Below are 26,440 nucleotides of genomic sequence, written 5' to 3' on the forward strand. Positions count from 1 at the left end.
CGCATCATGCTGGCACTGAATACCAATTTGCCATTTCCCATATCTCTGCTCGAGCACTGTAATTTTTATATGCCATCGCTCTCGGGAATAGCAAGTCCAAATCTCCCACATCCAACTCGAAATGATTCCAAATGTTCAGTTTTCTACACTGCGACCTCAACACAACCAACATCCATCTTCAACACCCAAACTCACATTTTCATTACTAAAGGTTGCTGTTGCTAAGGCTTTGATACATTTTCATTGCTAAATGTATTGAAGAACAATGGTTTATTTATTACAAGAGGCTTTTATGCAACATTTCATGAAGCAATGTTATATTCCGGCAAACATATCAATTCCTTTTCATTATCTGAAACACTGACTATCTTTCCACATTGGCCTTGTGGATATTCCATTCCCTGCCTATGCACTGAATTAAGAAATGTATTGCATCAATTCTTAAGAGGCACCAAATACATCAGTGAAGCAATAAATCAGTGAATCAATACATCAATAATTTATCATGAAAGTGGCGTGGGTCCTGAAGGGCAGCTGGTGTGGATCCTGAAGGTTCGCCGTCATGGGTCCCGAAGGCCGGCCATCTGGCAAATGTGGGTTCAGGGACAAAAAGTTTGAAAAACACTGGTCTAGGTAGCAGTGATCATAACATTTGAGGTGGGTGAGAAGTGTATGTCTAAGAGTAGTATCTTAAACATAAATAAAGGCAATTACAAGAGTGTGAGGACAGAGTTGGCAAAGGTGAACTGGGAAAATAGCTTAACTGGCAGGTTAGTAGAGAAATAGTGGCAGACATTTAAATAAATATTTCATAACTCTCAGAAAAGATTTACGGTTTGTCTTTGTTTAATGTTTAATGGCCATTTAACATTGTTTCACTTTAACATTAGTATGTTAATGGGGCCTGTAATTTTGTTGAGCATTATGAGATTCATTTTAATGTTTTGTCCTGTGTGACCCAACTGGCGCCATCTTGGTGCAGCCTCTCCCCCTTCCCCAAATTGTGGTCTTTCCTTCTCCTGAACCTCTAAGTTGCAGCCTCTCCCCAACCTCCGAGTCGTGGCCTCTCCCTGCTCCTCAATCTGCACGTTGTGGCCTCTCCTGCTCCCTGGCCTCCGAGTTGCAGCCTCTGCCCCTCCCCAACCCACTCTCTCAGTGAACATCCCGCTCCCTGAATCGTCCTCTCGTTGTTTCCCTCTTCTGGACTGGTCTTCCCATTCAAGGTCCAGATCCGATCCAAAGCTTTCGCTTTGATGTTGTGGATCGGATCTGGACCTTGAATGGGAAGACCAGTCCGGAAGAGGGAAACAACGAGAGGACGATTCATGGAGCGGGAAGTTCACTGAGTGCAAGTCCCAGTGGTGCAGAAGTGCCTATCTGGGGCTGCTAAAATCCACTTCGTCATCCACATCCACAACTGTCAAAGCTGCTCTTGCCTCGCTTCTCCTCTCCCGAACCCTTGTTCACAGCGAAGGTTCAGGAGAAGGAAAGAGTGAGCAGGAGTATTTCAAAAGAACATGGGTAATGTTGGTGGAAGAGAGGAAGAAAGTATTTTGGCACAAGTTTCTGTAAATTTAGTTAGTTTTGTAAAGATTTAATAAATACATTAAAAATGACAATGTTCTCAATCACATTGTTAGCTGCATGGAGTACAGGGAGGTCAGAAAAAAAACACAACTAAGAAAATTCATTAATTAGGCCAGTCTATTTTTTAATACCAGCTGGTTATGAATTGTTGTGTGATGGGGAAATGTTTCCTTCATTCTCTGTTCACAACACAAACCTCATTTTTGCTCTTCGCCACTGGCTAAGGGAAGGTATTTTGGTTCATTTGTATTTAGTCAAGCAGGTACTTGATTGGTGACTTAACAGGAAAGTGGATCATTGACATTCAATGACATTACATTCGCTGAATCTCCCACTATCAACATCCTGGGGGTTACCATTTACCAGAAACTGAACTGGGCTCGGCATACAAATATTGTGGCTATAAGAGCAGGGCAGAGGCTAGGAATCTTGCAACGAATAACTCACCTCCTGAGTCCCAAAACCTATCCACCATCTGCAAGGCAGAAGTCTGAAGTAAAATGGAATACTCTCCAATGAAGCTCCCAACAACACTGAAGAAGTTCAACACCATCCAGGCCAAAGCAGCCCACTTGATTGGTACCCCTTCCACAAACAATCAATCCCTCCATCACTGATGAACAATGTCAGCTGCGTGTACCATCTACAAGATGCACTGCAGTAATTCACCAGGGCTCCTTAGGCAACACCTTCCAAACCCATGACTGCTCTAATCTAGAAGGACAAGGGAAGATGCTACCTGGGAACCCCACCATCTGGAGGTTCCCCTCCAAGACACTCATCATTCTGACTTGGAACTATATCCCAAATCCTTCACTGTCACTGGGTCGAAATCCTGGAACACCCTCGCTAACAGCAGTGTAGGTGTACCTATACCTCGGGGACTGCAGCAGTTCAAGAAAGCAGCTCACCACCACCTTCTCAAGGGCAACCGGGCATAGGCAATAAATGCTGGCCTAGCCTGAGGTGACCACATCCCACATGACCCATGGAGATGTCGCCCTCTAAAGTATGATAGTATTGAGATTGAATGCGGCACAATTCCGATCCAATGGCCATGAACTATGATGTGCCACTAAACTAACCAACCAAATTTCTCAGACAATTTTTCAGTCCTTCGCAAGTCATCAAACTATCTACAGCTAATAATTAATTTTAGAATTCAATAATGCTTCCTGCAATTACATTATTCTTTTATAAAAATACATGTTGGACTCGGATTTTCAAAATTGTATAATTACATCTAAATGTTCATGTTTTTTAGGAGTATCATCACGCTTTCAGAGTAAGTTTTTTTTAACATACATTTGGATTTTGAACTGTTTCTGATAATTGTGGCAAGTTGCTCTACACATGTCAAATATAAATCATTGACAATTTCAAGCTGCTTTCTCTTGTCTATCGGCTTTAAATACCTTGAAAAGCTTTTTAATTGACACATCTAATGAATGAATTATAACATAATCTATTGCATTCTCTGGAGTTTAAAATATATTCAAGTTATATGGTACAAAATCACGTCAATATCCGATAAATATACGTTCCAATGTGATTCAAAGATACTGCAGAGATAATCAGTAATGAAATTCTTTGAGCTCCTTTGGTTAGTTGATCACAGATTGATTTTCCTTTTCTTTCCTGCAGGACCCGTTTACAGTTACGGTAAGATGCAGCTTAAGCATTTTTAAAATATAGTTGTATTAGTAAAGCATACAACCAGGTACTTTTAAAATTGATGGACAGGAAAAAACAGGTGATCCCATCAAGTCTGCCCCACTCTCATGTTGGCCAAAGCATCATGTTTAAACACCCTCTCCCTCTAACCGTGTCATTTCTTGAGAAAGGCAAAAAAGATAGAAATGCACAGGGAAATTCATTACTGTCCCCTTCAGTCCAAGAAATCATATAGACAGGTCTATATGGACACTTATCTTCATTATGGTGAGATCTCTGTCCTTTCAAGACTCACCCAACTCCGTCTTGAAAGCAGATAGTCATCTTCCTCCACGCCAACTGGAACCATTCTCACGTCTAACCACTCTTTGGAAAAGATGAACTCCCTCACATTGAGGGCACAATTTAACCAAAAGGTTTCTAAGTGTGGTAGTGAGCGGGAACTACCGCAAGCTTCCCATTGCTCAGATGGGCGAGGCCGATACCACTATAAAATGTTAATTGGTTCACTTACCGAGGCCCCACGGCTTCATGCTGCAAATTATGGTCTTGCTGGTTGATTCATCGGGATCGCGCTCGCCAGCCCCCTGCTAACAGGGGGGGACAGCACTTAAACTGCCCTTGCATAGCCAACCCCACTCAGCTCACAGCCATGCCTCCGAGGAGCCCAATTCCCGATTCTGAGATGCTGACCTGGGCAGATTGTTGGATGTGGTAGAGGGCTACCCCGAAGGTCTGGGAGGGTCAGCCAAAGGACAGCCAGTGCCGCTTGGGAGGAACTGGCAGCCGCCGTCAGCTAGGGGAGTGTGATCAGGATCACCGGCTCCCTGTAAGAAGATCAACAACCTCCACTGAGCTGCACAGGTGGGTTGACACTGGACCCCCTAACCCCACCTCCCCTCCCACCGAGAATGTGCCAGGATCCGCCCCCACCCAGCACTGCTCCGACTCTGGCACACCCATGTCCAGCAGTGCCGCCCATGCTGCCCCACCCCCACACGCCCCACCCACACCTGGCACGGTTATCGATTTTAGCCTCTCCTGCAATCTAACAGCCATGTCGCACTCTCACTTAAGTGCAATGCAGCCATTAAATCGCGCCCTAAATCTACTCCCACTCTTACAGATTTTAACCATGTCAGTTAACTTTGAATAATCCATCAATAAGGATCAATAACCTTTAGAGCCTATACTGCTCTAAAGTAAATAAATAAAGTCCTTGGCCGGGATTCTCCCCTACCCGGTGGTGAAGACCATGGCAAAGGCGGATGAAAAAGAGTGCCCCCATGGCACAGGCCCGCCCGCCGATCGGTGGGCCCCGATCGCGGGCCAGGCCACCGTGGGGGCACCCCCCGGGGTCAGATCGCCCCGCGCCCCCCCCCCCCCCCCCCCCAGGACCCGGCGCCCGCCCATGCCGCCAATCCCGCCAGTCAGGTAGGTGTTTTGATTCCCGCCGGCGGGAGAGGCTTGTCAGCGGCAGGACTTCGGCCTATGGCGGGCCGGAGAATCGCTGCTGGGGGCCCGCCGACCGGCGCGGTGCGATTCCCGCTCCCGCCGAATCTCGGGTGGCGGCGAATTTGGGACATGGCGGTGGCGGGATTGACGCCGGCCCCGGGCGATTCTCCGACCCGGCGGGGGGGGTCGGAGAATCGCGCCCTTTGAGACTATTTGAATCACCAAAGTTCTTTAATCTGGGAATCATTCCAGTAGCTCTCCTTTGCCAAGGCTGCTCACTCACGGGGCGTGATTCTCTAGCCTCATTGCGCTCAAGTGAGGTGTGACGAAGCTGGATAACAGGGGGAGAGGCCAAAAATGAAAACCACGCCAGGCGCCAAACAGTTTGCAATGCAACCAGCCAGCTCCCATAGGCAAAATGGGGATCCCGCTGTAGCATGGCGAGAAGCCAATAATCACTACTTAAGCCCTTGTCTGTACTGTTAATGTTAGCCACCCCATATACAAATGCTTCCCATGATTCAGCGGTCTTCCCAGCAAGTGGTCACGCTAGCGCCGATTAGTACTCCTATTTAAAAACGTGAACCTGGTGGAAGGGCTACTGCAGTGTCTGCAGATGCTAAAGTCGGCGGCTCATGTGCCGGAGCCCGCCCCACACTCTGAGGACCCATCCACCCATCAGGCCAGTGATGGACCCAGAGGAGGAGAACAGATGACAGACAGCACATGCCACAGGAGGCTCCGCAACAACAAGGAGATGTCCTCTCAGACTTCGCACCACTTGGAGAAAGAGGACACCTTCTCTCTGTGGCCGTCAATGACCATTACATCTCAGGATCATGCCAGGGCTCGAGTGGGGACCTGTGTGGCATCTCACAGGTCCATCCGACAGGCCAGGGATGCCCTGTTGCCCAGGCAGAAAATTAAACAACTTTGACATGGACCAAGTCCAACAAGGTGCCCAGGCAGCAGGATTCTCTGCCATCGCCAAGATGCCCCAGGTCCGGGGGCTGATAGACTTCACGCATGTCACCCTGCACGCACCAGGCCAGATGGGAGTGCCCTACATTAACAGAAAGAGGTTCCACTCCCTGAACATGTAGCTCCTGTGCGACCACCACATGCAGATCATGCACGAGCGTGCACACTTCCCAGGGAGCGTGCACATTTCCCAGGGAGTGTGCACGACAGCTACATCCAGGGGCATACCCAGGCTTTTTGAGGAACACCCCAGGATTATCAGTTGACTCTTGGGGGATAAGGGGTACCTGCAGGCACTGCAGTAGCCCTTCCATCAGGTTCACGTTTTTAAATAGGAGTACTAATCGGCGCTAGCGTGACCACTTGCTGGGAAGACCGCTGAATCATGGGAAGCATTTGGATATGGGGTGGCTAACATTAACAGTACAGACAAGGGCTTAAGTAGAGAAGCCGGGTAATAACAACAGTACGGAGGCCGGAGACCAAAGCGGAGATCTGATACAACGAGGCCCATGTGGCCACCCGGGCTGTCATTGAGCGGTGCATCAGACCACTCTGAAAGTGCAGTTCCGAAGGCTCGACCACTCTGGTAGTGCACTGAGGTACACCCCCCCCCCCCCCCCCCCCCCCCCCCCCCCCGGAGGGTCGCCCGCTTTGTGGTGGTCTCCTGTGCTCTCCACAACCTGGAGGTGGGGGATGAGGAATATGTGGCTACCTCTGAGGAGGAGAATGAGGACGAGGATGATGAGGAGGCACCGGATCAGCAGGGGCTGGAGGACGATCCTGGGGCTGAACCAGGAGACCACCCAGAGGCTGCAGGACAGGCAGCAACGGTGAGGGTCTGGCAAGCCCAGTGGGTCAGGGAGGTCCTCATACTCATCAGCTTCACATAGGACGTTACCTGGTCCGTCATCGCTACGTTCTCCACCCCCCTCTCCCCATTTCCCATTCTCCCATGGTATGTGTAGCATCACTCCAGGATGCCAGGACTGTGTCGGACCATCAGCTGGTCACCGTCAAGGGCAGGGGAGCGCTGGTGCTCCTTAATCTATGCCTTTGTCTGATCCCTGCCTGTCTGCTGAGTGCTCTCTCACACCCATCACCTGCACACGGTGTGCCCGGAGGGGTGGGGCCATGCCTGGAGAGACGGGCGAAGGGTTCGGAGGTTGACCCGCATTGCGGAAGAAAGTGACAGAGGTTTCAGACTGGTTGTGGTGAAAGGTGTTTAATGTTTCACAGGTGTTGAACAATGCCCCACTCTCCCGATGGGGCCACCCCATTCTTCCCTCCACCCACTCATCCCCCCTCACAGCCTGCCTACCCCTCCAACCCCCTCCATACCCGTACCATCAGTGATACGCAACATAGTTAGCCTTCCTAGCTCTACCATTACGTCTAACTGTGCCCCAGGATGCACATCAGAGGTTAAGATAGCCAACTTCTTACCACGTTCCATGGCCTCCGATAACCCTGGTTGGCATCCTCTGAAAGTTCTGGGACTGGAAGGTCCCGCCGCACTTGTCGGTGGCACATGTGTCCTGTGTGCTGACTGTGAGATGCGGACTCATCAGAGGGGTGGAACCTGAGGGACCCAGCGCCCTATCCTCTCGCTTGGCGCCCATGGAGTCCTGGGATTCACTTCAGGGCTGCCCCACGTCATCTGGCTATGCCAGCTTTGGTGGCCCAACGTCTCTGCCAAAATGCTGATGCCCTCGCCGATGCTCCTCAGTGATTGGGACATGCTCTGCAACACCTTGGCAAAGCCTACCTGCAACTGGGACAAGCTCCGCAGAGCCTCGGCCATTCCCATCTGGGACCGGGACATGTCCCGCAGAACCTCATCAAGGTCAGCCTGGTACTGGGTCACATCCCCCAGCGATTCGGACATTCTGCCGAGGCCCTCAGCCATGGCCGTCACTGACTACCCCACACCTTGGACACCTCCACTAATGCTGCTGACGCTGTGCACCAGGCTCTCCACTGCGGTCGCCACCCTAGCAGTGTTGGCCTCGGTGCCATGCATTACTGGCCACATCTCCTGCACCCGCAGCCTCTGATACTCTACCAATCAACTGTGGATCTGCTGGTGTGTTTCTTTCTTTTTTTAAGAATTATTTATTTATTTAAAAATATTTTTTTAGAGTGCCCAATTAATTTCTTCCAATTAACGGCCAATTCAGTGTGGCTAATCCGCTTACCCTGCACTGATTTGGGTTGCGGGGGCGAAACCCACGCAAACACAGGGAGAATGTGCAAACTCCACATGGACAGTGACCCAGAGCTGGGATCGAACCTGGGACCTTGGTGCTGTGAGGCAGCAGTGCTAACCACTGCACCACTGTGCTGCCCATGCTGGAGTGCTTCTGACATCTCCCTCTGAATGTCCCGGCTGCTCCCTAACATGTCCATCAGCTCCAGGATAGTCCGGTCCATAGGCTCAGCATTTGGCTGAGACCCAGCTAGGTCCTGAGATCCAGCAGAGCTCTGACTGCTGTCTCGCCTGGGCATTACTGCCTCCACCTGATGTACATCAGCGACTGTGTGGTGCTCACCAGCTTGTGCCCCAGAAGCCTGAGGTGATTAGTATTGGCTGAGGTGGGATCCTTCTACAGGTAGGTGCAAGCTCTGATATAATCTCGTTGTAGCAATGGCACAATGGGACTTCCCACTGTGGCCACCCCATGCTGCTGGGAAACCCATGGGTGGGAGTGCACTGCCAGTGGAACGTGGAATCCCGCTGGCGGAGAATTCACCCCCCTGCCTTTCATTCAAGACCATAAGACCATAAGACATAGAAGCAGAATTAGGCAACTCGGCCCATCGAGTCTGCTCCACCATTCAATCATGGCTGATATTTTTCTCATCCCCATTCTCCTGCCTTCTCCCCATAACTCCTGATCCCCTTATTATCTCTGTCTTAAAGACACTCTGAATTGGCCTCCACAGCCTTCTGCAGCAAAGAGTTCCACAGATTCTCCACCCTCTGGCTGAAGTCATTCCTCCTCATCTCTGTTTTGAAGGATCGTCCCTTTAGTCTGAGATGGTGCCCTCTGGTTCTAGTTTTTCCTGCAAGTGGAAACATCCTCTCCACGTCCACTCTATCCAGGCCTCGCAGTATCTTGGAAGTTACAATAAGATCGGCCCTGATGCTTCTAAATTCCAACGAGTGCAGACCCAGAGTCCTCAACCGTTCCTCATACGACAAGCTCTTCATTCGAGGGATCATTCTTGTGAACCTCCTATGGACCCTTTCAAAGGCCACCAATTAGATACGGGGCCCAAAACTGCTCACAATACTCAAAATGGGGTCTGACCAGAGCCTTATACAAGCTCAGAAGTACATCCCTAGTCTTGTATTCTAGCCCTCTTGACATGAATGCTAACATTGCATCTGCCTTCCTAACTGCTGACTGAACCTGCACGTTAACCTGAAGAGAATCGTGAACAAGGACTCCCAAGTCTGCTTCTGATTTCCTAAGCATTTTCCCATTTAGAAAATAGTCTATGCCTAAATTCCTCCTTCCAAAGTGCATAACCTCACACTTTTCCACATTGTATTTCATCTGCCACTTCATTGCCCTATCTCCTAGCCTGTCCAAATCCTTCTGCAGCCCCCTTGCTTCCTCAATACTACCCGTCCCTCCACAGATCTTTGTATCATCTGCAAACTTAGCAATAGTGCCTTCAGTTCCTTCATTCATGTATATTGTGAAAAGACTATTTGCATCTGTGATAATATGTGAAGTTGAAGACTCAAAGCTTTGTTTCATAAAAAAAGTGGCAATGATTTATATGTTCTAAAACTTTGACATCTTTTTCAAGTTGACAGCGATCCTCATTTTATCATTTCAATAAACGACCGCAGTGATGCCATTTGTTTCAACATTGATGGGAAACCAGGTGCAATTCTAAACGTGGTGACAGATCCGTCTACAGGTAGGTGCAAGCTCTGATATAATCTGTCACAAGGAAAGAAACATAGCTGTGCATTGCTCACAAACAGAAACATCTGGGGCAGACTCTTACCATATTTTTTTCAAAGTGTCAGGCTCAGACTGAAACTGGCGTCTCGTTCTCCAGTTGCTCACACCAATTTTCTCTCCAGATCTTGAGGCTCTCTGAGTAAAAGAAAGAGTGGGAGGGGTTTATGTCATCACTTTCGTGGGGTGGGGCCTGATAGAGCCAGTATCTGGCTCGACAGAGAACCGACCGTGATTGTTAAAGGGGGCCCCGATCAGCACTGATCCACCCACTCAACTGAATCTCAGTTTTAAAAAGCAGCTATAAACCTCGCCAACATGATGTCACGTCAGCGGGGTGTCAATATTCGGTGAGGGGGGGGCTCATGTGGCAGGGGGGCTGGCTATTTATCTTAAAATTATTTAAATCCATGAAAATTAGGTTCTTGCCTTTTGTGGGCGTAAACCCATGGTGTCATCAGTGAGGGGCGGGGAACGCTGGGAATTACAACCGCTCCGGAGAAAATCATGTTTCCCAATTCTCTTCAGATTTTCCCATCATGTCGCCATTCTGACGACGAATGCAGACCGAAAACCGCCCCTGAGTTGGCAGATCTTACAGTGTCATTAAAGCTGGTCATTCTGGAATTTTACTGCCCAGTTTTTATTTGTAATGAGTAACATAAAATAAAATCTCAGGTTTATTATGATGCTTTTCCACATTAAAACATAAATCACTCTGGGTCACTGTCCGTGTGGAGTTTGCACATTCACCCCGTGTTTGCGTGGGTTTCACCCCCACAACCCAAAGGTGTGCAGGGCATGTGGATTGGCCACATTAAATTGCCCCTTAATTGGAAAAAATGAATTGGGTACACTAAATTTAAAAAAAAATTAAAACATAAATCATAGAATTTACAGTGCAGAAGGAAGCCACTGCCCTTACAAACAGCACCCTACTTAAGCCCACGTCTCTACCCTATGCCCGTAACCCAGTAACCCCCACTTAACCTTTTTGGACACTAAGGGCAATTTAGCATGGCCAACCCACCTAACCCGCACATCTTTGGACTGTGGAGCACCCGGAGGAAACCCACGCAGACATGGGGAGAAAGTACAGACTCCACAGACAGACAGTGACCCAAGCCGGGAATCGAACCTGGGACCCTGGAGCTGTGAAGCAACTGTGCTGACCACTATGCTAAATGCCAGATGGAACCATAATTTCAACAAACGAACAAATATATAAACTAGGAGCAAGAGTAGCCCATTTGGCCTGAACTTGTGGTCTTTTAAATTGCCAGTTCAGTATGATGCTTCCAATTTTATGAAGTGGCATAAGTGTATTTTTGTTCCGTGCAAATCTTATGGATAATTAACTTGATGTTTTCGCTATATCTTAATTATTTCCTCATACTTTTACTCATGGGAGAGACCATGGCTTTAACATCACAAAAATGTTGTATCTCATTCCTTGCATTTTTCATGGGAGTGTCCCTTTAAAAAAGCTTTTTGTCTTATCACATGGCTTCAGTGATGTCATTTTGTGGGTGGAACTGGGCTGTGGCTGTGAGGTTTTTTTAAGTTTCATTTTTAGTTTGACTGCTGTGGATTCAGGGAGAAAGAAAATTTTTTTTCCTGCCTTTCTATTTTTTCATTTTAAAGAGTTGTTCCACTAAAAAAAAACATTGATTATAGCTACCTGTTTTGGTAACTTAAAAGATTTAGTTTGCGTAAAAGGCGTTAAACCTGTTGGTGAAACGTAGTCAGAATCTCAGGGAAAGCCAGCCTTATTCAAGTGAGAATGCAGAGTGCTGGGCCGCACCCTTGAAAAGGGATTTTGGTTTATAGGATTTTGTTTTTGAATTGGAACTGTTAAGGGGGAATTCATTCAGTGTTATATATAGATTACAGTAGCTGTGTGGTGTCTTTATGTTTGTAATTTATTTAAAAATTTTGCTCTGTGTTTAAAGATACGTGTTAACTAAGTTCTTAGAATATAGCCTGTTTTGATTAAAGTGTCTGGGAAGACTGTTGAATCACACCTGAAGGGAAGGCTCTTGTGCTCATCCTAGCCAAATTCAACATAAAAGTTGTCGGTCAGGTGGACTTCATAATATCCTTTGGAGTTTCTAAGCCCTGGCCCATAACATTTTCCATTTATTTTCTCAGCTATCAATAATGCAGCGGGCCAAATGATTAACAGTTTACTAGTCCCTCACTATAATTATTATTTGCGTTTATCATTTGGCTCCATGAAAAAATGATTCTCCTTATTTTAATTTGCCATTGTGACAATTGATTATGTTTTGAATTTTTCATCCAGATTTTGTGGTAAATGGAGAGCTGATTGGAGAGAAGAAAATAGAAAAAAATGTGAAAATGAATACATACTTCGGAAAGTTTGGAATTGTGAACACCCAAATGGGTGTGAAAGTTGAAGTATCGACTAAAATGATTACGGTCTTTCATGGAGTAGAGAAAATAATTTTCCCCTGGTCATCAACAGCATCTTTAACAAAAGAGAGGTACCAATTTTTGTAATAATACCACAGCTTTCAGGGTATAGCTGGTGCAAAATATACAACTATAGCCAAGAAACAAAATGTTTGATTAGTTTGATTCTCGCATTTTGCAATGTCAGAGTAATTTGCATAATAAATGCACTTTGATAGATGTATTTTTGGGGGTTTATCATTGCATTTTCAAATTATATTAGTTGGAATATGTGATGAAAAAACTTTGCAAAAATGCATATAAGAACCAAAAAGTCACCATCACACAAACAAGGAGGCAGAAAACAATATTGTGGCAATAGCAACCCTAAGTGAAGATTTATATCTGTCAAATACTTGAATTATTGTGATCTGTTATGAAGGATGCTGTAACAATGTACTTAAAAAATCTTAGTACGACCAGAAACAGCATAGTTTTATGAAATTGTGTTTGACCTGAGTTTTTGAGGATGTAACTGGAAGGGTAGATAAAGGAGAGCCAGTAGGTTCAGTATATTTAGATTTCCAAAAGGAATTTGATAAGGTGCCACATAAAAGGTTATTATGCAAGATAAGAAAGAATGGAGTTGGATATAATATATTAGCACGGATAGAGGAATGGTTAATGAACAGGAAGCAGAAAAAAGAATAAACAGCATTTTCGAATTGTCATCCGTAACTGGTGGAATTTCGCAAGGATCAATCCTGTAATCTTAGCAATTTATAATCTATATTAGGGCTTTTGACGAAGAGATTGAGAGTGATGTTTCTACGTTTGCTGAAGATACAAAGCTAGGTGGAAATGTAAGTTGTCAGCAGGTTGCACAGATGCTGTGAAGAGATAAAAACAGATTAAATGAATGGGAAGATGGATTATAATGTGGGGAAGTGTGAGGTTATTCATTTTGGTAGGAGGAACAGAAAAGCAGAATATATTTTAAAAAGCATGGAACCTATAAATGTTGATGTTCATAAAGACTTAGTTGCATTCATATAGGAACACAAAAATACAGCATGTAGGTGCAGTGAGCAATTAGGAACGCAAATGATACATTGGGCTTTATTGCAAGGGAATTGAAGTACAAGCATAAAGAGGCTTTTCTCTAATTGATCAAAGCTTTGCTGAGACCACATGTGGAGTACTCTGTGCAGCTATAATCTCCATACATAAGGAAGGATAATCTGAATTTGGTACAGCGAAGGTTCACAAAATGGGTCCTGGGATTATTCATGGCACAACTGTCTTTTGATAAGAGGCTGAATAAATTAGGCCTATACCTGGATTTTAGAACAATGAGATATGATCTAATTGAAACAGATGATTCTGAAGGGGCTTGATGAAGTAGACAGTGAGAGGTTGTTTCCCACACTGGGAGTCGAGAACATGAAGGTACAGTCTCAGAACATTTGGATTGGATTGGATTGGATTTGTTTATTGTCACGTGTACCGAGGTACAGTGAAAAGTATTTTTTCTGCAAGCAACTCAACAGATCATTCAGTACATGGAAGAAAAGGGAATTAAACTAAATTCAAGAAAATACATGAGAATACATAATAGGGCAAAACAAGATATACAATGTAACTACATAAGCATTGGCATCGGCTGAAGCATACAGGGTGTAGTGTTAATGAGGTCAGTCAATAAGAGGGTCATTTAGGAGTCTGGTGACAGTGGGGAAGAAGCTGTTTTTGAGTCTGTTCGTGCGTGTTCTCAGACTTCTAAATCTCTGAGAGATTGTTGTCGTTACACCACTCCACTAGGTTCTCTATCTCCCTCCTGTATTCGGACTCGTCGTTATTCGAGATCCGGCCCACTATGGTCGTATCGTCAGCAAACTTGTAGATGGAGTTGGAACCAAGTTTTGCCACGCAGTCGTGTGTGTACAGGGAGTAGAGTAGGGGGCTAAGTACGCAGCCTTGCGGGGCACCGGTATTGAGGACTATTGTGGAGGAGGTGTTGGTGTTCATTCTTACTGACTGTGGTCTGTTGTTCAGAAAGTCAAGGATCCAGTTGCAGAGTGGAGAGCCAAGTCCTAGGTTTTGGAGCTTTGATATGAGTTTGGCTGGGATTATGGTGTTGAAGGCGGAGCTGTAGTCAATACATAGGAGTCTGATGTAGGAGTCCTTGTTTTCGAGATGCTCTAGGGATGAGTGCAGGGCCAGGGAAATGGCGTCTGATGTGGACCGGTTGCGACGGTATGCGAATTGAAGTGGGTCAAGGCGTTCCGGGAGTATGGAGGTGATGCGCTTCATGATCAGCCTCTCGAAGCCCTTCATTATAACTGACGTCAGGGCCACCGGGCGGTAGTCATTGAGGCATGTTGCCTGGTTCTTCTTTGGTACTGGTATGATGGTGGTCTTCTTGAAGCAGGTGGGGACCTCGGAGTGGAGTAGGGATAGGTTAAAGATGTCTGTGAATACCTCTGGCAGCTGGTATGCGCAGGCTCTGAGTGCACGACCAGGGATCCCGTCCGGGGCCCATCGCCTTCTGTGGGTTCACTTTCAGGAAGGCCGATCTGACTTCGGAAACTGTGATGGTGGGTATGGGTGAATTATGGGCTGCTGGGGCACTCGACAGCGGATTGTTGGTTACCTGCTCAAACCGAGCATAGAATGCATTAAGTTCATCGGGGAGGGGTGCGCTGCTGCCAGAGATACTGCTCGGCTTTGCTTTGTAGCCCGTTATGTTGTTGTTATGTTATGTTATGTATGTTGGCATTAAGATGAGGAGACATTTCTTCACTTAGTGGTTTGTGAATATTTGGAATTATCAACTCCACAGGACTGTGAATACACTATTATTGAGACTATTAAAGGGTTGAAAGAAACATTCTGGTCTGTCAGGGAATCAATGGATATAGGGAGGAGGCTTGAAATTGGCGTTGAGGCAGAAGACCAGCTATGATCATATTGAATGATGGAGCAGGCTCACGGCGCTGTATGGTCCACTCCTGCCTCCATTTCCTGTGTTGTTATGTTGATACCAGCATGCTCCAGCACCATTATACAACAATGTTCAGGTTGCCTTGCTGAGATTTGAGCTCCAGTATCTCTTGTGCTTGACTAATGTTGGCAGGAGATTGCACAAGAAGCAGTCCTCTCTCTTTCAGTCTGACAGGTTCCTCTACTTTGTATCTCCCCACTCCCTTCATGCATTTGGGCTGATTGTAAATTTTCCTTTAAGGACTCTTACATAGGCACATCAGAAATCTTATTCAAAGTATTCATTGCTTCAGAAAAGTAAAATTAATATTATAATGCTTAAAAAATAACTGGGCCACACTGTGTTAGCTCAACATAATTACAGTTACACAGCTCTCAGATGGTACGGCTGCCTCACGGCGCCGAAGACCCCAGTTCGATCCCAGCCCCAGGTCACTATCCTAATGGAGCTTGCACATACTCCGTGTGTCTGCATGGGTCTCACCCCCACAACCCAAAGATATGCAGCGTAGATTGGTTGGCCATGCTAAATTGCCCCTTAATTGGGAACTCCTTAATTTCCTTAATTGGGCTTTTCCTTGCCTGGTTGATGTTCGGTAACCATGGGCAGAATTTTATGTACCTCCACCACGTCGTTTGCGGTGGTGAAGGCGGTCTGCCACTGGTCGGCGGCAGGATCTTCTGGTCCACCCATTGTCAACAGGGTTTTCCATTGAATGCAGCCCCGCCACAGGGAAATCTGTGGCAGGGGTGAGTCGGCAGCGGAGCCAGAAGATTCCGCTGGTGTAAACGGTCGGAAAATTTCAGCTTACAAATCAAGAAAAATAAATTGTTTTATTGAGAGCTTTCATCTCACTGAGGAGACTTCAGGCCAACCCACATCCAACAACCTGCTCTGCAAACTCTGCTCACATTTTGACAGCTTTGACAAATTCCACCCCAGCACTTGGAAAAAGTCTGAAACATTCTAAAATAATCAACAACATTCTAAATAAAACAACCCATAACATGATTTTAAAAGAAGTTACTTCGCCCTAACACCCAATGTTAACAGATCCTTTTAAAACAAAATCCAGGATCCACATCTTCACCAAGAGCTAGCCAGTTCTTTCTTGGGCCATATCCTATCTGTGTACCAGATTTTGTTGATACCTGTCCATTAGTTTTTGAGATCTTTTATGCACAAACAGACCCACAAACAACGGTAAAATAAATTACCCTGCCCACATTCAGTGGCAGAGGTTAAGAGAATTATAACAGACTACTGTGGGATTTTATGAATTGTATTCTTACTTATAAACATTACTAATAATGGATTCATAACATAGATAATTTTGAGAGTTTTATTTGCTTGCATTCAATATTCAGTATTCCAAAGTTTAGGCACTACATAATCTATCATCTCTAACATTATTTCCTAGTTTCTCAATTTCAATCGTGAAAGAGAAGAATCTCACACTCACGATGGGCGATGATGCAACGTTTGTTATTGTGCTGCATCGGGTCTGGAAAAATCACCCTCTGCACAGAGACTTTCTGGGATTTTATACACTCGACAGCCACAGGCTCTCAAACAGGACCCATGGACTACTTGGTATGAATTCACTTTATTGGGCGCTCAAACATAGTTCAACACATTACCATCATGGACATGCTTTAAGCTGCTCAGGACCTAACGGCTGGAATTCAAACACTGACGTTTTCTGCCTCTTCACCTCACTTTCCTGCTTCTGGCTTAAATTAGACCCCTGAACCAAGCTTTCATCCTCTGCCCTAATATCTCCTTCTGCTGCTTTGTGTCATATGTTTTAAATGCCTCTGTGAAGTGCCTTGGGACTTTATATTGCGTTAAAAGATGTTTTATAAACACAAGTCATTGTTGGTGTTGTCACAGCCACTCAATACTACTAACAGGGTATACAGCTCTTGTACAAAGATTTTACAAAAAGAACTATTATACTGCAGTACCATATTTAGTGATGACCCTGCAGGACATATATTCCAAGAACAGTAATTTCCGTTCTCCGCTGAAACTGACTGTGAAAATTAGACCATTTTAGCTTGTGAAAATAGGACTGATTTCATTCGGTTATATCTGGTGTGATGACATTGAATCGCAATCCCACCCTCATTACACGGCGGGTACGCGGAATCCAAAATCGGGGGGTCATTTTGAAATGAGCAAATAAAAGCTATTTAATCTCTAGCAGTCTAATCAACTGCAATAATAAATATTTGACGCAAACATTTGGTTGGATAATAAGGGCAGATATAAAGGCGACAGCTGGGCCTGTGCCTGACCTCAGCGAGAGAGACTGCGGAGATGCTTTTGCTTGGCTACTCTTAGAAGTTCTAGAACTCCTCGACATTATCAAGGGTTTTAGGCATTATGTTGTCTGCACACTGGTGGACTTAGCGATATATCATCATTGCAGCATTGTCACTCAGTGCATTATTTGTGGTGGAGAAACATCCTCCAGTATGGAGGAGAGGATGAGGAAGAGAAGGAGAGGGAAGCGGTCAGATGAACGGGGACAGAAACCACAGGAGACACATGAAGGAGCTCAACCTGTGATGGGGCAAGGGCTGCTGAGTGCAGGGTGCAACAGCCATGGAGGAGCCTAAGGAGGCCATACCCGGCCAATCGTACATTCAGGATATGGATGACTAACCTGAAGATAGCAGGATACAGTGCCTGTGACGGCTTCAGCTTTCTAGAGTGATTGTAACTTCTCTTTGTGACATGGTGGCCAAGGAGACAACATCAATCTATGAGGGGGCCTCCCATTGGCAGTATGTCACTTTGAAAGTTATAGTGGCTTTTCTTCAGGCTCATTTCAGTGCATTTGTGGGGACCTAAGTAGCATTATCCAGCCTGCAGCACACTACTATATGAAGGTGTTCACAGAGGCCATATTTAAATGTGTGGATCAATCCATAGTCTTCATAACTGATCGCAATAATCAGATCAATAGAGCCAGAGGCTAGGCTGACGTGGCTGGTTTTCCAAGGGTGCAAGGTGTGATTGACTGCACATACATCACAATCGAGTCACTAGCAGGCCAACCAGAGGCATTTGGCAATGGAAATTCTTCACAAGAAGTGTTAAACATCATGAACTCCTCATGACCTGCTTATTGCATATTATACAACTAAACTTTTCATTTTGTTCCACAGTTACACATATTTTTTAAAAATTAATTTTATGAGATGTGGGCATCACTGGCTAGGCCAGCATTTACTGTTCACTCCCAGTTGCCCTTGAGAAAGTGATGGTGATTTGCCTTCTTTTTTAAAAAAATAATTTTTATTGAAAAATTTTGTATTTATATAACAACGAACTGCAATAAAATACCAACAATAACAATAATGATAGCCGTCATAAACATTCGCCCATCCTCAATGAACAACAAAACATATTAACAACAACTTAAATTAACACAATGTTAAGTTACATAACCATAGAAAAAATAGAAACAATAATAAAGAACACCCCCCCTTCCCCCCCCTCCCCCGGTTGCTGCTGCTATTGACCAAGATACCTATCTTTGAGCCAGGAAGTCCAGAAAAGGCTGCAATCGTTTATAGAACCCTTGTATTGATCTTCTCAGGGCAAATTTGACCCTCTCCAATTTTATAAATCCCGCCATGTCACTGATCCAGGTCTCCACACTTGGGGGCCTCGCATCTTTCCACTGCATCAAGATCCTCCGCCGGGCAACTAGGGACGCAAAGGCCAGGACACCAGCCTCTTTCACCTCCTGCACTCCCGGCTCCGCCGCAACTCCAAAAATCGTGAGTCCCCACCCTGGTTTGACCCTGGATCCAACCACCCTCGACACCGTCGCCGCCACCCCCTTCCAGAATTCTTCCAGTGCCGGGCATGCCCGAAACATATGGGCATGATTCGCTGGACTCCCCGAACACCTGGTGCACCTGTCCTCACCCCCAAAGAACCTACTCATCCTAGTCCCGGACATGTGGGCCCGGTGCAGCACCTTGAATTGGATGAGACTAAGCCTCGCACATGAAGAGGAAGAGTTGACTCTCTCCAAGGCATCCGCCCAAGTCCCGTCCTCTATCTGCTCCCCTAGTTCCCCCTCCCATTTAGCCTTCAGCTCCTCCACTGACGACTCCTCCACCTCCTGCATTACCTTATCAATGTCAGACACCTTCCCCTCTCCGACCCACAACCCGAAAGCACTCTGTCCATCGCCCCCCGCGAGTGCAGCAAAGGAAATTCCTCCACCTGTCGCCTAGCAAACGCCTTTACCTGCAAGTATCTGAACATGTTCCCTTGGGGGAGCCCAAATTTATCTTCCAGTTCCCCCAGGCCCGCAAACCTCCTGCCAATAAACAGGTCCCTCAGTTTACTGATGCCCACCCTATGCCACCCCCTAAATCCCCATCAGTGTTCCCTGGGATGAACTGATGATTTCTACCTAATGGAGCCTGTATCGAGCCCCCTGTTTCCCCCCTATGCCGTCTCCACTGTCCCCAGATTCTTAGGGTCGCCACCACCACCGGGCTCGTGGTATACCTCTTAGGAGAGAGCGGCAACGGCGCCGTTACCAAGGCACCCAGGCTCGTACCTCTGCAAGACGCCATCTCCATTCTTTTCCACGCCGCCCCCCCCCCCCCCCCCCCCCCCCCCCCCCCCCCCCCCCCCTCCATCACCCATTTATGCGCCATTGACATATTGGCCACCCAATAGTACCCCAAAAGGTTGGGCAGCGCCAGCCCGCCTCTATCCCTCCCTCGCTCCAGGAAAACCCTCTTCACTCTCCGAGTCCCATGTGCCCACACAAAGCTCAAAATACTGCTAGTCACCCTCCTAAAGAAGGCCCTGGGGATGAAGATGGGCAGGCACTGAAAGAGGAACAAGAACCTCGGAAGCACCGTCATTTTGACAGACTGCACCTCCCCGCCAATGACAATGGCAGCATGTCCCACCTCTTGAACTCCTCCTCCATCTGATCCACAAGCTTGGTGAAATTATGCTTGTGAAGAGTCCCCCAGTCCCTGGCCACCTGCACCCCCAGGTACCTAAAACTCTCCCCTGCCCTCCTAAGCGGGAGCCTACCAATTCCCTCCTCCTGGTCCCCAGGGTGCACCACAAACACCTCACTCTTGCCTAGATTTAGTTTGTAGCCTGAAAAGGTCCCAAACTCAGCTAGAAGCTCCATCACCCCCGGCATCCGTGATTTGCCTTCTTGACCACTGCAGTCCCATATAAAGTTACAGAGAGTTAACCAAAACAAAAACCACTACATGTAACAAGTCGGATTAGCAAGATTTAAAAATCATAGAATTATCATAACTTAGAATCTGCCCTTTTTCCTACACCCTTTCTTAAACTCTGAATAGATCATCAACAACTACATTCAGTATTTTCTTTCAAGTGAATAGAAGATTAAATATCGTATGCAGCGGAAGTCTCCATCGGTGGGCTCCTCCAGTCCACCAGCAGTGTACCCATGCACGCGGGTTTCCCAACGGTGTAGGGTGGCCACAATGGGAAACCCCCTTGGCCGGCTGCAGGAATGGAGAATCCCGCTGCCGCCAGGGCACGCCCCGCAGGAAACGTGCCTGGCAGACCAGAGAAGCCCACCCATGATCTTTGGCTATATTTTTTCATGGTCAACCAAAGATAATGAAGTTACATTAATGTTTTCTTTAGAAACATCTTGACCAGTTTGCACCTCCATTTTGTACCAGGGTTTTTTTGGTGCGATTGCAAACCAAAACTCTGGCAATCTTCCCCTCTTCACATATGGGGTGTGTATTAGTCATGCTATGTGGTATGAATGATTTTCACATCGGTTTCTCAACTTTAATACAGAAGAACATGGAGTTTTTCTTATTCTTCTCCTCCGTTAATGGAAATATACAACACTAGATGGGTCCTTTAGGCTTGCTACGGATACCGCATATGTCTGATTGACAATCAGTTTCAAAATGATATTCTTCATTCACTTCCTCCATAACAAACTTTCTCTTTGCACTAGATTAATGAACTCGCACTGAATTAACGTTGCTCTCTTTACTCAAGTCACTTTCTAATTTCTCCAAGAGCTCTTCTATAGTCTTCAGAAAACATTTATATTTTTCTGGTTAATGTTTAAAAAATGGAACATTCAGTTCTACTTCTTTCACAGTTTCACCCAGTATTTGTTGACTCTGTTATTTTCTAATTCTTTTCCAAATTTGCTTTCCATTCAGTTCAACAACTGTTCTGGTCAGTTCAGTTGTGTTTGTCTCAAAGTTATCTGTGGAATCGTTTTACAAGCTTAGCAACTTCAAATGAGCATTCAGTTTGTTTCAGAATCTTTCTGCCATGATCACTGACTGGCCCTTAGACTTATCCGATTCATTCGTTAGATGCTCAATATGTTTCTTCAAATTTTCCTAATCTGCTTTCAAAGACTGGAACTGTCCAAACTGCCCACCTCATTTGTTTTGTTCTCCAGATTTTATCATAGTTCAAGAATCTCATCGCTCCTTTCACAATGAAGTTTCAACAGTTCAATAATCTTGGTTTTCATTCTGCATTCAACCCACTATTCTGATTCATCAGTAATTCCTTTTTCTGTTAAACGCACTTTTCACAATACTTTATAAAGATTTCTGATACTTGAAGTTCATCAAGTTTTACCTGAAGATCTGTTTTTCTTGCATTTGCTTCTACACGTTTATTATTTAGATGTTTCAAGTCCTTAGTCAAGTGTTTTAATTCCTGTCACTGATACTCCAGTGTTCTTACCAGTTCTTGTTTGTCATTAGCAAACTAGTTTTTTGTGCGGGGAGTTTTGTTCTCTACATCTAGAACATAGAACAGTACAGCACAGAACAGGCCCTTCGGCCCTCGATGTTGTGCCGAGCATTGTCCGAAACCAAGATCAAGCTATCCCACTCCCTGTCATTCTGGTGTGCTCCATGTGCCTATCCAATAACCGCTTGAAAGTTCCTAAAGTGTCTGACTCCACTATCACAGCAGGCAGTCCATTCCACACCCTAACTACTCTCTGAGTAAATAACCTACCTTGGACATCCCTCCTATATCTCCCACCCTGAACCTTATAGTTATGCCCCCTTGTAACAGCTACATCCACCCGAGGAAATAGTCTCTGAACGTCCACTCTATCTATCCCCCTCATCATCCTATAAACCTCTATTAAGTCGCCTCTCATCCTCCTCCGCTCCAAAGAGAAAAGCCCTAGCTCCCTCAACCTTTCCTCATAAGACCTATCCTGCAAACCAGGCAGCATCCTGGTAAATCTCCTTTGCACCCTTTCCAATGCTTCCACATCCTTCCTTTAGTGAGGTGACCATAACTGCACACAATACTCCAAATGTGGTCTCACCAGGGTCATGTACAGTTGCAGCATAACCCTGCGGCTCTTAAACTCAAGCCCCCTGTTAATAAACGCTAACACACTATAGGCCTTCTTCACGGCTCTATCCACTTAGAGGGGCTGGTTTAGCTCACTGAGCTAAATCGCTGGCTTACCAAGCAGGCCAGCAGCACGGTTTGATTCCCGTACCAGCCTCCCTGGACAGGCGCCAGAATGTGGCCACTAGGGGCTTTTCACAGTAACTTCATTGAAGCCTACTCGTGACAATAAGCGATTTTCATTTTTTTCATTTTCATTTCACTTGAGTGCCAACCTTCAGAGATCTGTGGACATGAACCCCAAGATCTCTCTGTTCCTCCACATTCCTCAGAACCCTGCCGTTGACCCTGTAATCTGCATTCAAATGTTTTCTACCAAAATGAATCCCATGAATACCCCTATTAATACTTTTTCCTTCATCAAGCCATCTGGAACACAAACTGTATTATCAGCCACCATCTATGACTGATCTGCCCCACTGTCTCTCAAAATATTAATTTGTTTATTTGTTTTGTTGGAGGAGTCATGGGACACTTCTCTTCAAAACCTTAAGTAATCTGACTCGCTTTATCAGGAGTCAGGAATACCCTGGACCATCCTGGCAATATCCCCCTGAAGGAACAAGTTTTATTTGTACTATTGTTATAGAACACCTATTTCTTTATATGGTATATAGCCTTTTCTAAAGACCTCTTAAGTGTTCATATTATTGCCACCAGTTTACCATTCAGCTTTAAACAATAGGCTTTGAGATGCTCTCTTATAGCAAGAAAAGCATTTTTACATCACTTTTATCCTCTACACTATCATTTTTCTTGACAGAAGCAGTTTCTGCTGTCTCTATAAATCTAGACTTTTTTCTGTTCTTCCAGCTTCCCTGTGGGTTTACAAATAGAAATCTACTTCCCCCTCGGTGCCCATGTGATATACCTTACCCAGAAGCCAGAACCACTGCTTCCCAAACCTTAGAAGCCTTATGGTCTTCCTGATGTGACCTGGTAACTATTGAAAATGAAATGAAATGAAAATCGCTTATTGTCACGAGTAGGCTTCAATGAAGTTACTGTGAAAAGCCCCTAGTCGCCACATTCCGGCACCTGTCCGGGGAGGCTGGTACGGGAATCGAACCGTGCTGCTGGCCTGCTTAAAAGCCAGCGATTAGCCCAGTGAGCTATTTGGATGCTATCTCAAAATTCTCTCCATATTATTAGCAACCTCACATTCTCAAAAAAATTTTCAAACATCAGTGGTCAAAACCATCGGTCCCACAACATTTCTTTCTCCTCAGCAAACTCTACACGTTTCACTTGGTCTTTTCTTTGGAGTCCAAATTTTCAACTGATCAGCTTCAGGGACAAGCTCATAAGCATTACGTACCTCTGTTTTAACAACCTCATAATTTGAAGATTGTTCTTCTGAAGGGGTACATCCGTAGCCTTTTCAACCGAAACTCTTTGCAAAATGAGGGCCCATGAGTTGGAATGTCCGCACAACCTGCTGCATGTTTCACGGTTGCATAGGCGGCAGGATCTTCTGGTCTCATTGTTTTCATCGCTGTTTCCAGGTGAAACCCACTGGGAAACCCGCTGGGAAACCCACATTGGGTTTCAGCAGGACTGGAAGGTCCAACCGGTGTGAACAGCTGGAAACTTCCTACCCATGTGTCCTTTGGCCACTTCAGCTTTTCAGCCACCTTTTCAAACAAATTTTCAAACAATTTTCAGGAAATTTAGGCAAGACACAAAGACTTTTTATTGTATCAAAGCTCGGAACGGGACTCAATATCTTGTCTGAACTACTAGACTCTCTTTCACCCAGTAATTTAAGCTTTTCTCTAGCCAGTTCATGCTGTCTAATTTCTTTTCTTTCTTTGAAACTCAAGCTCAAGCTTTTGCATTGCCATTTCTTTTGCTCTTTCTTTTTCTTCTTCCTGCTTTGCTAACAAACAAGCTGGGGTCAAACACACCACGCTGCACACTAAAATGTAACCAAGGCAAAGTCCACAGACTTCTCAACAACCCGCCCATACATCAGTAAACACTGTGGGTGGGGTTTTCTGGCCCTTCCCGCCAGCAGGATCTTCCGGTCCTGCCAAAGGTGACCCCCCCACGGCGGGTTCCCTGGCGGCATGATATGTGAGCCATGCAAAGACATCGGCAGGACTGGAAGTATTCAAAGATCTCACCTTGGAACTCGCTCCACAAATTGTTCCAACTCGCAGGGTTTCAATCTCATCCCCCAAGATTCCATTCCGTTGGATTCCCAAGTATGCACTCAGGCACCAACTCACAAACACAACTTCAGCTCTTTGGCCAAGCTGAGCTGAATACCACTGTTCCAAAGGTGTAGCTTCACCCCAGCGGCCTGAAGCACGGACTCACCAATCTTTGGCTGCCTTTTTGGATCTTCAGTGTTTCTCCTGAGCTCCTTTAAATTATCAGGCCTTCTCCTGAGCCACCTTTGCTTAAAGTCTGCTAACTGCCACCTTCCATCTACTTTTAACTTAACTAGGACTTCTTCCTGTCCCCTGTCTGGGACTCTTTGTTTGGTACTTCTCTGTCTCCTCTCCCTATCCACTTCCTGGGATACTAATCATCCATGCTCCTGGTCACGCAACCTGGGTTTTTGCCCTAAATGTTTCTGCATGCACAGACGCACTGGGCCCAAAGAACTCAAAAATGCAAATGTGCTCCCGATCTGCAGAAGCACAAGAGCTCTGAGGTCCATTCTCAAGGTTAAGGTACAGTAAGAAGTCTTAGAATACCAGGTTAAAGTCCAACAGGTTTCTTTCGAATCACTAGCTTTCGGAGCGCAGCTTCTTCATCAGGTGAGTGGAGATGTGGATTCCACAACCACATATATAGACAAAGTCAATGATGCAAGATGATACTTTGATGATATTTCTTGCATCATTGACTTTGTCTACATATGTGATTGTGGAACCCACCTCTCCGAAAACTAGTGATTCGAAACAAACCTGTTGGACTTAACCTGGTGTTGTAAGGCTTCTTACTGTGCCCAGCCCAGTCCAATGTCGGCATCTCCACATCAAGGTTAAGGTAAATTGACTTCCATAACAGGTTAATCATAGCATTTGCAATAGCTTCTAAACTCATTCATCCCATCTGAACCATTCGATCATCCTCATTGGTAGAATGAAACATATATTCTTGTTGCATATCCTGCATTCAGTACGCTGTACTGAATTGGTGACTTTCCAGTTAAATTAATTTATTTTTATTTTGACACAGGCCAGTTTTATCGTGAAGTAAATGCTGAGATATATAACATCCGCCCTGGCTTAGATCAAGGCAAACCTGACGCAACAATGATTGTAAAAGGTCACAAACTCAGGGTGACAAGGTAATGTTGCGAAGACAATATTAGCAATTTTGATGTATCCTATCTAATAATTGCAATTCTTTACTACATTTCTTACATACATTTTATTGATGATTTTAATTTCAGGGGGTACCAGAAAGATTACAGACTTGACCCGAAGCGAGGTACCAATATCCCATGCTGGTTTGTTCACTACAACGGGAAAGGATTTATTGATGGAATTCCCACTGACTACGTTGTCACTTCTTTATTTGACTCGTTGTATTCATAACCTGGGAGCAGATGGTGAAAGTTCATCCGTTTAGTATCCCTTGCATCGGCTTTATTGTTCAATCACATTATATGTCAAATACATACAGATTAAAAATTGTAAATCTGCAAGCATTTCCTATCTCTTTATATAAATTTAAATGTTAATTTCCATTCCTTGGAAAATGACCAAATGTGGTTCGTGTGTGTTAAGAGTGAAACCAAGTGTTACAAGGTGAGCCTGAACTTTGACCCAATGTGCTGAATCTTCCAAAGTTCAAGCATCGGGAGCAATTTCAGAGTCTGACTCTCCTCGTGGCAGCAGCGGGACTCCAGCTGCGATCCCACTGGTCAATTAAA

General features: G+C 45.5%; 1 protein-coding gene across 4 annotated transcripts in view; it reads left to right on the top strand.

Moving 5' to 3' along the window:
* LOC119973913 (inter-alpha-trypsin inhibitor heavy chain H3-like) overlaps window positions 1-26,215 on the top strand; it is a 111,033-nt gene extending 84,818 nt beyond the window's left edge. For all 4 annotated transcript variants that reach the window (XM_038812527.1, XM_038812526.1, XM_038812529.1 and 1 more), the window contains 7 exons: window positions 2,852-2,872; window positions 3,232-3,249; window positions 9,520-9,633; window positions 11,983-12,184; window positions 16,517-16,689; window positions 25,741-25,852; window positions 25,958-26,215. In XM_038812527.1, coding sequence (XP_038668455.1) covers window positions 2,852-2,872; window positions 3,232-3,249; window positions 9,520-9,633; window positions 11,983-12,184; window positions 16,517-16,689; window positions 25,741-25,852; window positions 25,958-26,102 — 785 coding nt within the window. In that variant the 3' untranslated portion in view covers window positions 26,103-26,215. The remainder of the gene's footprint in view (window positions 1-2,851; window positions 2,873-3,231; window positions 3,250-9,519; window positions 9,634-11,982; window positions 12,185-16,516; window positions 16,690-25,740; window positions 25,853-25,957) is intronic.
* Window positions 26,216-26,440: the final 225 nt, after the last annotated feature.

This window comes from Scyliorhinus canicula, chromosome 11, assembly GCF_902713615.1.
Source record: "Scyliorhinus canicula chromosome 11, sScyCan1.1, whole genome shotgun sequence".
NCBI lineage: Eukaryota > Metazoa > Chordata > Chondrichthyes > Carcharhiniformes > Scyliorhinidae > Scyliorhinus > Scyliorhinus canicula.